Source organism: Lissotriton helveticus, chromosome 1_1, assembly GCF_964261635.1.
Source record: "Lissotriton helveticus chromosome 1_1, aLisHel1.1, whole genome shotgun sequence".
In the NCBI taxonomy this organism is placed as follows: domain Eukaryota; kingdom Metazoa; phylum Chordata; class Amphibia; order Caudata; family Salamandridae; genus Lissotriton; species Lissotriton helveticus.
Window position 1 is genome coordinate 225,648,046 of NC_136057.1, and position 15,664 is coordinate 225,663,709.

At 44.1% G+C, this 15,664-nt stretch overlaps 1 protein-coding gene across 1 annotated transcript; it reads right to left on the reverse strand.

The window, feature by feature from the left end:
• Positions 1 to 309: 309 nt before the first annotated feature.
• LOC144760733 (olfactory receptor 5AP2-like) lies at positions 310 to 1,248 on the reverse strand. Its single transcript, XM_078646548.1, has one exon. The coding sequence runs from the start codon at positions 1,246 to 1,248 to the stop codon at positions 310 to 312; it is 939 nt and encodes a 312-aa protein (XP_078502674.1).
• Between the last annotated feature and the right edge of the window lie 14,416 nt (positions 1,249 to 15,664).

Here is a 15,664-nt window from a genome sequence, read left to right on the forward strand (position 1 = left end):
CTCCCATTGACTTCTATTGGAAGCCTATGTTCCTAACCGCATAGTAATCTGGCCTTTGGTCGGGAAGACATGTTCCCGATCCGATTTGGAAGGAGCAAATGACTTTAGGTGGCCTTCTCAACCGCATCATAATCGGGTCCTAGGCGGGAATGCTTTCCTACCCGGATCGGAATCAGGCCCATAGTGTTGGCCTTGGCAAGCCTGGACAAACAACATTAAAAACTGTTTTAAATACATAAGATATGTTCTAAAGTAAACTTAAATATGGTGTAATTCTCTGTCAGGTCTTGGGTATTGCAATCATTTCCGTCACTTGGTTTTAATTGCCCAGCTCAATATCTTCCTTACAGCTTCTTTTACTTCATTGTTTCTCAGGCTGTATATCAGGGGGTTCAAAGCAGGTATCAGGACAGTGGGAATAACAGTAACTACTTTCTTCTGCTCCTCTGAAGAACTTGAATTGGGGAGTATCTCCATCAAGAAACCACTGCCATAAAAGAGAGACACACATGTGAAATGGGATATGCAGGTGGAGGCAACACGGTGTCTACCTGCTGTGTTACCAATCTTGAGAATAGTGGTAATAATGTATAAATAGGAGACAATTATAACTAGGAGAGAACCTATGACTACAAAGGAAGAAAGTACAAAACGGATCCATTCATTTATCAAGATGTCAGTACAGGATAGCTTCAAGAGCACAGGATAATCACAAACAAAATGGTTCATAACGTTAGGACCACAAAAAGATAACCGGTAAAAACAACCGACATGTATCAGAGAGTGTAGAAAGCCACCTATGTATGACCCTGCCACTAAACGTGAACACAGACCATTGTTCATGATGACTGTATATGTCAATGGGTTACATATTGCCACATAGCGGTCAAATGCCATTGCTGCCAACAGGAAGAATTCTGTGCTGGCAAAACCACTAAAGAAAAATATTTGTGTAATGCAGCCAGAAAATGTGATTATCCTTTTCTCATTAAGAAGATCAGCCAGCATCTTGGGAGAGATAACAGAGGAAAAAACTAAATCTAAAAAAGCAAGTTGGGTGAGAAAAAAGTACATGGGTGTGTGGAGCTGGGGGCTGAACCAGACAATGGCCATGATACTGCAGTTGCCCAGCAGAGTGAAGGTGTAGATCGATAAAAACAGTAAAAAGAGCAGAATTTCTAGCTCAGGGTCATTGGTGAATCCCACGAGGAAGAACTTGACCACAGTGCTTTCGTTTCTAGGCATCATGTCTTTGGATGATAATATTTATCTGGAAGAAAGACATATGGCAGGTAAATACAGTACTTTTAGATGAATATGAATTGAAACCATGGTCTGTGAAAGCCTTTACTTTTTGAGTAATGAATCATCTTACGATTTATAAAAGTCAATATCCACAAAGAAAGGAAGTATTGCAGAAAACAATTCATGTCTATATTGAACATGATGCTCTTGCATTCAGTAAAACACAAGTAACATCCTGGCTGAGTGGCAGCAATAAGATTTTGAAGCTTATTTTCTAAAAAATTGATTTACTCTAAGTAAAAAACAACATGATTTCTGATCAGTAAAGGTCTAGGTTTCTGCCAGACTTACTGTAATTCCACTCAGCCATTTATATCTGTATCACTTCTTACTCAAAATTCTTATGGGCCCCACTAGAGCGACCACTGAGGTTAGCGAAACCAAAAATGCTCTTTCTAAGGAAACTATGGCCTCTCTATATATATAGAACATATGGCGATTATTGAATCACACATGACATTCCGTTTCTGAACTGTTATGCTGTCAACACATAGTGGCGCACATATTACTAATTTGATTGATTCTTTCCAGATGTTCTATTTATGACCAATGTATCTTTTTACTTATGTGAGTCATTATGTCAGTTATTTACACCTCAGTGAGGTTATGAGATGTAAACATCACTCAATATTCTCCTTTCACTTTTGTATGAATGTGGACCTAATTTAATTGAATTGCTATATTTTAGTACTTCATGATTAAGTTAGTATATGCTGTGCATTCCTTTTTGTACTAGTAACTCCTTGACAGACACAAGATTCAAATTGACCTTGTTTTTATGCACTTCAAAATGGCTACCGCAGCCCCTCTATGGGGCATATTATCGAGAACGCCGTTAAAATTATCGCAGCTTTAGCGGCAGGAAACTGCTGCTAAAGCGGCGATAATGGGCTTGATAATATTCCCGTGTGAATTCCCATAGAAGCCCAGGTTCTGGTATATATATCCACTGACAAACAAACAAATACTATAGGGGCATCATAGTTAAGTGAAAACGGTAAACATTTCATTTTAAACTAACAACACCAAGGGGGTCATTAGGATGGCGGGCGGACTTTGTTCGCCCGCCACCCTAACGGAGAATGGGACTGGCCGCCATAAGGGCGGGGATCCCGTAGGGGGAATTAGGATGTGCCCGCCACAGTGGCGGGCACAACCTACATGTTTAGCATTGTGGCGGGCGGTGCACTCTGCACCGCCCGCCACAATGCTAAACATTACTGAACGCATTTGCATATGCAAAACAGCAGGCACCGTGCGGTGCCTGCCGTTTTGCATATGCAAATGTGGGGGGTACCATAGGTACCCCCCCTGTGATCTCCCACCTCTGCCATCACCGCAGGGGGCCCTCACAGCAGAAACCGCCTGCCGCCGCAGAAAGGCCCCTTACACACACCATTGTAATATGGCTGGCGGAGTCCATTGGACACCGCCACCATATTATTCCCTTTCCGCCGCGGTCGCAAGGTGACCGCGGCGGTAAAGCGGCGGACGGTCTTTCCGTCTACCGCGCTCCCACCCGCCATCCTAATACGGCGGGGGGGAATCCGGGCATAGGTGTCAGGCGGATTGCCTCCGCCAGGCCAGCGGTGGCTACCGTCAGCCTGGCGGAGGCAATCCGCCTGACATCATAATGGGCCGCCAAGTCTCAAGTGCCTATTTCTCATTTCCTTAAGTAAATATAACTCATGCCCCTGCAATGCACAATGTTATGATCAATGGTGCAATTTCAGATGTTGGCTGGTGATGGGCTATCAGGATACGAAGAGAGGGGGTGGGGTGGCCCTTCTATATAGCTCACGCCTACAGGGTGAAAGACTCCTAGCCGAAAATATGGGTGGTGCTGAGGTGCTGAGTGTTAGACTCAAGCTGGGGGCAGACTGAATAGTCATTCTTTTAGTCTATCGCCCTCCATGGGCATCGCCGGATTTCCCTGATTCATTCTTGAGATTGGCCCAAGATACGCGCTCAAGATACGACAAGGTGATTATCATGGGTGATTTTAACTATCATTGGGAGAAAGCACCAAAGGAAGGACAGGCTCTTCAGATTGATGAGGCATTGATATCTTTAGAGTTTGCCCAACTAGTGAAGGGTCCAACACACGTTAAGGGCCATACCCTGGATTTGATTTGGACAACACCTCCTGTACAGGATACGGTGGTGGCCCAGCCATGTGTTTGGTCTGATCACTTTCTGGTGAGGGGTGAGTTCCTGCTGGACAAACAAATAATGAAGCCTAGGGAAGGATGGAAGGTGGTCAGAAAATGGAAAAACATTAATGGAGATAAACTGTTAGACCATCTCCGAACCCATCCATCTCCCAACACTAAGACAGAAAACTCTGAGATCTTCTGTATAGAATTATTGGACAAACTTAGAAAGACTATGGACCACGTGGCACCTATACCTAGGTTGAATGTAACGAGTAGAGGATATGGGGCCCCCTGGTACAACGAATCCCTTAGGGAGAGGAAACGAGGACTTTGGAAATTAGAAAGAGCCTGGCGGAAGCATTATGATTCCAACTCATGGAGCCAGTATATACAGGCACTCGCTCAATATAAACAGGCGATTATAGCCAGGAAAACAGAGTTCTTTGAGGAGAGAATAACCACTGCTAATAACCCTCAGAAAGAAGTTTTTAAAGTCCTCACGGAACTCAGGAAAAACAAAAAACAAACTTTGGAGTTCACGCAAGAGGACTGTCAAAAATGTCAAGATTTCTTTGTCAACAAAATCTCCGACCTAGTAGCTGAAATTGGCACAACCCCCGAGCTTGACTGTCCCTCGCTGGATACACCTGGCAGAACATCGGTGACTAGTCCGTTAACGGCCTTTTCCTTGATTACGAAGGAAAGGCTGCCAGCTCTTCTGAGTCGGGTTAAATCGGGTTCCTTGGCAGACCTGTGCCCACCAGAGGTGTTTAAACTAGTACTGCCAGGTATAGAGGATGAAATGTTGAATTTACTAAATACTTCTTTACTAACAGGCCAAGTCTTTTCTTTCTTTAAGGAAGCCCGCCTGATTCCTCTGCTGAAAAAAGCTGGGGCAGATGTGAAATGTCTAAAAAATTTCAGGCCCATATCTCAGCTGCCGTTTCTGACGAAGGTGGTTGAGCAACACGTACTCACTATCCTGTCAGAACATCTGGAAAATAACAACTTATTTGAGCCAAACCAAGCTGGGTTCCGTGCGAATCACAGCACGGAACTTGTTATGCTGTCCATTCTGGATGATTTGAGGAACAGGGCAGATAAGAAAACTCCAAGTGCCCTGGTGCTGTTAGACCTCTCCGCGGCATTTGATACCGTCTGTCATAAACAACTATTGTCGCGGATGATGGATTTCGGCATCGTGGGCACAGCACACGCCTGGCTCTCCTCCTTTCTTGAAGGGAGGTCTCAGAGAGTACAGCTCGGTGACCTTCTTTCCACCACTACACCGATCACCTGCGGAGTGCCACAAGGGTCTGCCCTGTCGCCCCTACTCTTTAACATCTATTTACAGCCGCTTATTAGATTGCTTAACCAGATGGACTGCCATGTTTATAACTATGCGGATGACACCCACATAGTGATCCAACTTGACCAGGGTCCGGGTGGCCTCGTAAGACTGCAGAACATCTTGAAGCACACAGCCAACTGGATGTCCAGAAATTCATTAAAAATCAATCCGGATAAGACCGAGGTACTGCCAATTACCATCGCAGGGAACCCCTGGACTGAGGATTTCTGGCCAAGAGAATTAGGGTCACCTCCGGAACCAGCTGCTGTGGTCAAGAGTTTAGGCATCCAGGTGGACGGCAGGCTGTCCATGCAAAAACAAGTGAGGACGGTGGTAGGGACCTGCGTTGGCCTCCTCCGACAACTTAGAAAAGTCTCACCTTTGTAGTCCTTTTCCACTCTGAGGCGAGCAGTCTCCGCCACGATCCTGGCGAGGCTCGATTATGGCAATTCGCTGTATATAGGACTGCCACAAAAACTCTTGTATAAGCTGCAGGTTGTCATGAACGACGCTGCTAGGCTTATTTTTAAAAAACCAAGGAATACTCATGCATCTCCCCTTATGCAAGTACTGCACCGGCTGCCGGTTAAGCAAAGGGTGATGTTCAAAGGACTGTGCATTGTTCACAAAGCCCTGTACCGCAAGGCTCCAATGTACATGAAATCCCGCCTTATTCCCTATTGCCCAGCACGGACACTTCGATCTGCTGACGCCTCTCTTCTTACTCAACCACGGTGTAGATTGGCCACAGAAGGTGGACGTGCCTTTTCATATTTGCTCCCAACAGCCTGGAATAAGCTGCCAATTGAAATAAGGAAGGAGACAAATTTGTTGACCTTCCGAAAAAAACTAAAAACAGTGCTTTTCCAGCAAGCATGGGGTGTTTTGTAACTTTTATGAACAGTTGTCCTCCACAGTACTCGATGTTTGGACCCTGATAAAGCGCTTAGAGAGCCCCTAGGTTATAACGCGTTATATAAATCGAAATAAATAAATAAATAAATAAATAAATAGGCAGAGCACTCCTCAGCTCCCTTTGTGTGACTGTCTAGAGTGAATGCACAAACAGCACAACTGTCAGCCTAACCCAGATGTGGGATCTACAAACAGGCAGAAGCACAGAATGGTTAAGCAAGAAAATGCTCACTTCCTAAAAGTGTAATTTTCTAACACACAATTTCAAAAACCAACTTCACCAAAAGATGCATTTTTAAATTTTGAGTTCATAGACCCCAAACTCCAAATCTCAATCTGTTTCCAATTGAAAGATACAATTGTAAGATGTTACAGGGCAGCTCCAATGATAATCTATGGGAGAGATAGTCTTTGCAGTAGTGAAAAATGTAAGTTAGCGTATTTCGCTATTAAGACCTTTTAAATATACTGCACCCTTCCCATGGGGCTACCTTGGGCCTCTCTTAGGACTCACCTTAGGGGTGACATACATTTCGTGAAAAGGAAGGTTTGGGCCTGGCAAGTGAGTGCACTTGCCAGGTCAACATTTGCAGTTTAAATCTGCACCAGCAGACGCTGCAGTGGCAGGTCTGAAACATGTTTTCAGGGCCACTGCTGTGGGTGGCACAATCAGTGCTGCAGGCTCACTAGTAGCATTTGATTAACAGGCCCTGGACACACCGGCTACACTTTACTAGGGACCTACTAGTAATTCAGATATGCCACTCATGGAGAAACTAATCACCAATACATTTTACACAGGGAGCACTTTAGCAATGGTCAGCAGTGTTAATGTGCCCAGAGTCCCAAAACCATCAAAAATTAAGTCTGAAAAATACAGGAGGAAGGCAAAAGGTTTAAGGATAACCCTGCAAAAAGGGCCAGATCCAGCACTCGGCTTGGTAATTTGAGAAAATCCCACTAAAAAAATGTGTGGTGAACAAATCATGTGTTCTTCATAAATATGTCACACGTGGCAGTAAACTTGTATGTTGACCAATGTATCAGGAGAAATAATGAACGATGTGGTTGTAAATTCCATTTATGTCGTGCTGTGTAAGTGTAACTTCATATGCAAATGTCGAACCTAAATACATATGTGGCACCAAAAGGCAAACAGTACACATATGTCTCCCCCTTTCTGACAGTCTAGGCCCAAACATACGCATACATATAAATCCACTTGACACACTTTATCAGTCTGATAGATGACCAGTGTGGCGGCCTACGCTGCCTACATTTCTTGCATCACAGTCCATCAATGTAAAATGTACACAATCAATATGATGTCAAACATGTCATACAATATTAAATGAAATGGAAATAAAAGCAATCAGGGTGAGATATCACAGTGTACTCAAATCTCACAGTGATTCCAAACTCAACACTCTCCTGCAACACCAATGATGTCATAATTAAGAAATATAAGTACAGAATCACCTAAAAGGCAAATGCACCTGAAATCTTAAAGTGTTGTGTATAGGTCTGTAGTGGAACGTTACCTCTATCTACATCAGTTTGTCCCATAGTTCAGCATGACAGTATCCCAAACAAAAAGTTGTGTTTGTCAAATAAAATGTAACTATTCAAGTCACATGTTGGAAATCATATAATACTCATGGCCTTATTACAAGTTGTATGCGGGAGATGGACCACCCCGCTCCTGCACCTACAAACCTGTAATTAAATCGCCCCAGATTAGGAGTTTTCTCCTGTCTGGTGGGTGGTTTTTGGCATTCCTACAGCAGTGCTTATAAAATAGGCACCGCTGAGGGAATGGCAAAATCAGTACCTGCATGGCATGGACTGCCACAGACCATGTCATGCAGGTACTGGGGTGCATACTCACAGGGGACCAAAACATGTGCCCCCCCTCCAGATGCACCCCATGGCACAGAGGCACAAGGGGGCCCTGTAGGGCCCCCTTTATTTTACTTATGCCACACTTTTCATGACAGGTTCACCACCATGAAATTTGTGGCAGTGAGGAAACTCATAATGTGCTTGGCGGACCACAGTAGCCCCGCCAAGCATATTCCAACTGCAATACCCCCTTGGATCTCTGATGCCTGGCAGAAGAAGTGGTAGTTCCTGGGTGGCTTGACCGCCCTGGTCGTAAGTGGGTAGTTGAAAGACAGCCCCCACCATGCCATCATGAATCTGGTGGTCCGTGGACAGCCAGACTCCTAAAAAAGCCCTAAATTAAGTAAACAAGTTAAAGGCTGTAATAATGTCATGTTGGCAAGCAAGGACATCGGAGAAATCAAAAGGACAAACGTATATGTGAGTGTCAAACATGTTGCCACTGTCCCAAACTATGTAGGGCTGAATATATGTCAGAGAATCTGGTCATAGACTTGTAACTTTTCATATTTAGTGAGTGCAAATAACATAGAGCTGTTAAGAACATTCCAAAATACCTATTTTACTAATCTACTGCCTAAACATGACAGTCAGCATATAGAAGTGTTACAGCTCAGATGACATGGACAATATGTGCACTGACACAGGGAACTTAAAGATGAAAATGTAAACCAATGGTCAAGGGTATCTAAAACATATTGACCAAAACTGTAATAAATCTCTATGATTTTCCAGCAAACATAAGATAGTTTCTGTTGTATTTTGTACTTTCAGATGACCATGGATATCGGTTGCAGCTGTGAGTCATGGCCCCATTCACAAATTCCCAGGTAGAGAGTGCAAAATTATACAACACAGCACTCACCAAAGAATGTTGTTGAGAGGTGTTTTGGGGTCCAGGTTCAGCGGCCTGGATATGTCAGACTGAAGATAGTTATACTCATCCTCTATGGTGTGCCAAATAATGCTTGTCTGTCCTATATCGCATAGGACTATGAGACACTAAATTCAGAGGATCTTGATGAGAATGAAGACAACAATGGAGAGAGGCAGCGCACATTGGACAGGCCAACAGAGACGTGACCAGATTGTGCACAAGTTTTTCAAACAATATCTCCTGATGGTAATTCTGACAAAAAGAATGTCAAATGATCACCCTCAAAATCTTTTTTGGAAAACATTAATTGTACTGTGTATAAGTGAACGTTTATGTAAATCGAATCACTCTCATCTTCTCAATTAGATGTAGTCCTCAACATGTAACAAACATGTTGTCTGAGTTGTTGATCAACATGGGGCAATAACACCAATAATTAAATGAATTAGCGCAGCAAGCCAATATGATGCAGTGTACTGAATGAAAAGGACAGGGTAGGATTTTCACATACCTATACAGAAATGGACCATTCCTGTCCTCACGCAACTAAGTAGTGCAGTGCAGTACAGCACGCTGTCTTGCTGTGTTCTGAAGCATTAAAGTTTGTTCCATATAGCACTCATGGCTACAGTTACAAAGAAATTGGTGTAAGGCAGTGCCTCAAGTCTGTGCTGTCCTACACCAATATTCAAATGGCGGGAATGCACTGCATTTATGAGATACATTGCAGAATTCAGCACATATAGAAAGAGGAAAAAACAAGAAGAAAGGAAAACATTTGTCCTCATTACACCTCCGCTTCGGGAGGTGTAAGGGCTTGGAGCGGCCCCGGTTTCTGTGAGTGTGTAAGTCTGGGTCAGTGTCAAAATTCATGGGTGTTGCATGGGAACACCCACCACAGCGCTCATGATACACCTTCTTGATGCAGAATATGGCAATTTACTGCTTTGCACTGCTTTGGCTTACTCCATGTCTATGAGGTCATCCAAAACCATGCAGGGAGGCTTTGCAATACCTCATGGATATGATTGAGATGCCTGTGCTACCAAAGCTTCAACAACAGTGATGCTACTGCTCTTGTAAAGAAGCCCCTCAGCGTATGATGGATCACAAAACTCACAAAAAGGAAGTCACTGAGGCAAACCCCTAATTCTAGTATATCCCACATATGGAATGGCATGCAGAATGCAATCACTTAGCAGGAGCACATGTCACAGCAGATACCATCACAGATAATGTCTGCCAGTTGTCATGGGCAAAGGTCGAGTCTCAGATACAGATGTCGAAATGTCAGTTGTTAAGAATGGATTATTGGATGGGTGGGAATTCCCAAACTAGCACACAAGTCACAACGTTCCTGGGCAGATTGATGAGAAAACCACATCTGACCATTGTTCACAAAATGCACATCTTCCATTCTTTGCGCAACAATATAAGTAGGATTAGAGGCCTGTAACAAAACATAACAAATGGATAAATCATCAATGCATGGCATAAACAATAGAAGTAAGAAAAAGAAATGTTTGCTAACCATCACATCACATCAGGAAGGCAGGGATGGTTAATGTGTGAAGCGTCAATTTTAAAAATCATACACAAATGTTTGTGTACATACACAATTTCATTACACATGGTGCAATTGAGGTGATGGGTAGGAATGTTCCCCTGCATGGTAAGAGTAGTCTACTCCCACTTGAGTGTCCAAATGCATAGTTGTGCGGCTCATCAAGTCTTTTATCATTCCAAAGGGTAACATGGAATGTGCCATGATGTGGGCCTCTGTCATGGATTGCAGTCTGCTTGGACCAGGAGGGCCACATAAAGACCTGCCCTCGTCGTAGATATAAGTCACTATCTTTGCAAGGAGTCGGACAGAGCTAAAGTCTCAAAGAGATGCCAATTCAAGCTGCTGACCCTCACCTAAAAGGTTCTTCAAATGGCGGACCCTTTAACATCAACCACAAGGCCTTCCACCAACCAACCGGACAACTCTTAGCTGCCTCCTTCACTCTTGCACTAGTCCCCTGCTTCCAGTGGAGCTGCAGTAGAGGCTGTTCTTTCTCCTACGTAACTGACAAGTCCTGGAACTAACTCCAACTTCAGGTAGGTAATCAAAACCTGGTTCTCTAACTGAGGCTTTCTGTACCCCAGCACCCGGATACCCCCTGGGGTGATAAGCTGCGCTATACAAATATTGATTGAGTGTTTGATTGATTGATTGAAAAAGGGGGTGGCAGCATGAACAGTAGTAGTGAACATGACCATTCAACCCTAATTCACTGCAATGAGGCCTACTGGCTCACTCACCTCTCAAAAGGTCTGTTGCTGCGTTACACTCACCCCTGCCCAACATCAGGTAGATCATGAAAAGTGTGTATGATAAAACCATGTGCAGAATGCATGTGCCTGAGTAAGACATACACAACACATAGGGTGAAATGCGGAACAGCCGGCACATTCTTAATTAGTGTGTGCGGGTAGTGTATGTTCAATGTGACACACTCTAGTACAGGTCAAAGGGAGTGTATAACCAAACAGTGTACAGTGACACTGTGTCTGCTGCATTTCAGTTTACTGGTGGTAGCCTAATACATGTGGATCACAGTATTGGTCACCAAAACTCCTGGGACTATACACTGAGGTGCATACTTTGAGCATGGTCACACAGGGAAACACAGCACATCACCTTACTTTACCACTATGTGTGAAAGCATAAAGGCAGGAATGTGCTCTACCTAATAGAATGCAACACATACCTGCCTTTTCCCCAGCACCAATGCCGTTGTGGCTGTCTTGCATCAATGGAGGCACCCTTGCAATATGGTGCAAGGGAGTTTGTGTTAAAGGCAAAAATATATTTGTTCCTCACGGGGCATCTTCCTGCAAAAACAGAATTCTGAGAGTCATATTCTTCAATCAGCATATGCTGCGGAATGCAGCACACATTGAAAGAGGAAGTAACAAGGTTAGTTAAATGTATTACTTCTTGTTACACCCCTCCAAGGAAGGTGCATACTTTGTGCGCATTCCCAGCTTTGCCAGGCCTGGTAAGTCTGTAAATGCATCTAAAACCATAAGAGCTGCATCTGTACAGCCATGCAAGTTCATGGAATCTCTCCTTGGTGCAGAGTAAAGCAATTCAGTGATTTATGATGCCTTGCTTTACTCAAGATTAATGACCCCACTCAGAGCAACGCAAAGGTGGCCTTGGGTGGCTTCATAAATATCATATTAGAGTTGAGTTGTGCATGTACAATGTTGCTTGGTGCAAGCACCACACAACTAGGATCATACTTATGCCCCTGAGTGCAGAAGTGACAACTCCACTACATTAAAATGAGAAACTTGTCTAGCTTTGACATGGCTGCCTGGTCAAAAGGTGAGAATATTTGGTATTACACCAAATGAAGTTTGATAAGTCAGCAAAACTGCAAACTTGGTGGGACATACACTGGAGTATGGTAGAGGCAGCCTGTCTCTGTTCTTCCATAAGTGTATGTTGCATCTGTGACACATCTTAGTAAGAGAGAGATTGGGCTGATTGAAGAATCAAAAAAGTGGGGCATAGGCTCTAGTATCATTCTTCACATGCAAATATGACTGTGGGGGACATGTATCCTGGTAATGCATGTGACAATTGAAGTGTTGATTCCTGCCTTGCTGTGCTGTCATGTTGCCAGATGGTCACCTGGATGGGTGCTAAGGACTGCACATGCATCCACTTAACCCCTTCGCCGCGGGGCTAATTACCCTGCGTGGGAAGGGGGGCCGCACGCAGCATCTCGGCACTCATGACGAGCCCAGCTCGTCATGCTGCACAGCAGAGCCGTGCTCAACTCCGCCCACTTAATGGAACGCCCAGCGCAGGAGGGGAATTAGTCCCTCTTGGGCGTTCCACGTACGTTATGACGAGCTCAGCTCATCATGAGCACAGCTCCACTGTGCCTCATGAAGAGCTCAGCTCGTCATGAGCCTCGAAGAGGTTATCCCACACTGACTCCAAGGGCAATCTGCAGAGCCTCCTGGCATTAGGTCTTAGGGACATGAAATAATACCAAACACGCTGCTTCAGCACCTGGACACTCCCAATGTCACTCTCACCTACCAAGTGATGCCACCCCAGTTCTGGACTAATAGAGTAGCCCAAAGCTATTTAATTCAATAGAAGTCATGCTCCTACTGTAGATGATTGAGAGCATTGCCTTAGTTGTGCTGATCAGAACCTGTGCATCACCCCTGTAGCGCAGATTTCAACCAGCGCAGCACACCAGTTTCACGGATCGGAAATTGCACATCGCCTCCATTGCTTGGTATTGACTGCACGGTGCAAGTACTAATGAACACTGCATCCTTCACACAATGTCCATTTGCATACCAATTCATCAAAAAATTTGGCAGAAATGTGAGTAAAGTGCTGGATACACACAGTAAATGATGCAATGGGTTTGGCAGGCATCGTATTAGGAAGTCCCTTTCTCTTACTGTCTTTTTGTTGACTATTTTGGATTTTGGTCTAGTCAGTGTCTGGTGTGTCACTGTGTTGTGTCAATTGTACGTTTTAATCGTATTAGAATTAGTATTTGCCTATTTAGGGGTTTTATATATTAGGCGTAGACATTAGTTTGAGGAGTGTATTGGGTTATGGAGATTGGCTAAAGCCTCGTTCTATATCAACTTGATCTCATCTAGCTCCAACCCCTCCAAAACTATCTTCTCCCTTATGAAAGATATGTCAACACCTCCCACAGGAACCAATAACACCATATCTTTCAACATTCATTGTGACTCACTGGCAAGGTACTTTACTAACAAATTAGAAGGTATACAACACAATAGAAATGAGGTGGAGTACCACTGAATCCATGGTGCCCCCCATCTCTAGAGCACTCTCACGCACCTTACAAACGTTGCCACCCATGTCTCTCAAAGACCTAGCCACTCTAGCGGGTAAAGTCAAATCAGGTTCCCCTGTTGATCCCATAAAACCAGATATCTTCAGAAAATTCTATAACTGCCTTATGACTGAGGGCCGGGACTTCATCAATGGCTCATTTCTGTGGGCAGTGATTCCAAAGTCGTGGAAGCACGCCAAAGTTGTCCAACTGCTGAAGAAACCCACACTAGACACATCTTTGCCGGAGAACTTCCGACCTATCTCCCTGCTTCCCTACCTTGCCAAAGTTATGGAGTCCCATGTCAACATCACTCTGACCAAATATCCGGATGCCAACCAGATCTTAGTTAGATCTCAGAATGGATTTCGTCCCAGACACAGCACAGAATCAGCCCTTTTGGTAGTCACTGAGCAGCTGTGGACCAGACTAGATGAGGGCAATACCTTGGCACTATTTATACTTGATCTTAGAGTGGCCTTTGACACGGTCTCCCACAAGATTCTTCTTCAATGTCTCGGGATCAAAAGCAGGGCTCTGACCTGGTTTGCTTCTTTTTTATCAGAATGCTCTTTTCAGGGACATGTCCCCCCGTAACAGTCTAGTAATTACCCTCTTAGCTGTAGTGTCCTGCAGGGATCCACCTTGAGCCCCACATTGTTCAACATGTATGTCCACCCTCTGGCCCTCCTGGCTAAAAAGCGCAACATCAAAATGGTATCTTACGCGGACGATACCCAGCTGGTATTCACCTTTTCCAACAACCCTGCTCTGGACCAACTAAAATGTTGTTCCGATGTTCTGGCCATTGCAGACTGGATAGCATAGGGCCAAATTCTGCATTGCTATACCCTGCCCCTGGGGCCATTTAAATAGGTTGTGGGTGAATCTTCACATTGAATATGCATGGATTTAGAAGCTTTCTATGATTTTACATACGTGATTGACCTGGGAATGCTTCAAAAATGCCATACCTCCACAAATGATGGGCTATGAGCAAATATATGTGTTCAATTTCCATTTATGTAAAACTTTTCCATGTGTGCTTCATTGTGCAGAACACTTAGAAATAGGAAAATGCATCTGTTTATTGTATTTGGTAGGACAATGGCACTTATAGGACAAAACAAGACAAACCTGCTTACAAGGCATGCACCCTGGCACCATGTTGCAATATAGCATGTATTGGTGATAGCTAGCACTTTTGTGCACCAGCGCCATGAAACGTCTGATGTGGACCTGTCATTTCCCATCACATCACTACTTTTTTCAGTAAAGGGCCAATGGTTTCTTTCTTGTGTCAAGGTGCAAGGGTGCCTGAGAGGATGCTGGCCAGCAGTACTGAAAACATCACAATCCTGAGGCATGCTTCAGACATGGGATGTTAGATACCTCTGATCTTCAACATCTATACAATTCAGCCCTGCAAGGTGACTAGCTGCATCCCATATTCATACCATGTATACATATGTGTGTCAGGAGTGTTGGTTTCATTAAATACTCTGGGATGACATGGTATTAATAATATGACTTAAATACTCTGGGATGTCATTTTTTATTTATTGAAGTTTTGTATAGCGGAAGCTGGACCCGAGGGTGGTAAACATCCTTTACAACGCAACTTTTACCACGCAGTGCTTTTACATCGCAACTTTTACAACGCAAACCATTACAACGCATTGCGCTGGGGGGCGCTCTAGCATAGGGAATAGATTTATTTTACTATCCAACACCTTCCCTACTATCCACAGGTACTGGAGTTGGAATAGTAAATTAAACTATTCACTATCCAGCACCCCAAAGCACTATGCGTTGTAATGGCATGCGTTGTAAAAACTGCGATGTAAAAGCATGCGTGGTAAAAGCATGCGTTGTAATGTCATACATCCCCCGAGGGTATCAGAGCGCTCTACAGCATGTACAATTATGAGCAAACAAGATCTGAGCGGGAAACGAGAGCAGAGAAAAAAACAAAACAAAAACACCTTCAGTAACCCCACTCAGGGGAAGTTTGTAAACAGTTGCGTAACATGTCTCCAGGTGGAGGGGATTCACGAGGTGGAATAGTAATCCTTCCTCAAGTCCTTTCTGGGTTACTCTTTACGGTCGAGAGCACTCTAGGAAGAGGGCTTTGAGAAGTTTCTTGAATTTCGGGAAGGAGGGGGTCATTCTGATGTGAGGTGGGATGGAGTTCCAAATCCTAGGCGCATTACCCGCAAAGGATTTATTTGCGGTTTTGAGTTTCAGCATTTTCAGTGGGATGAGT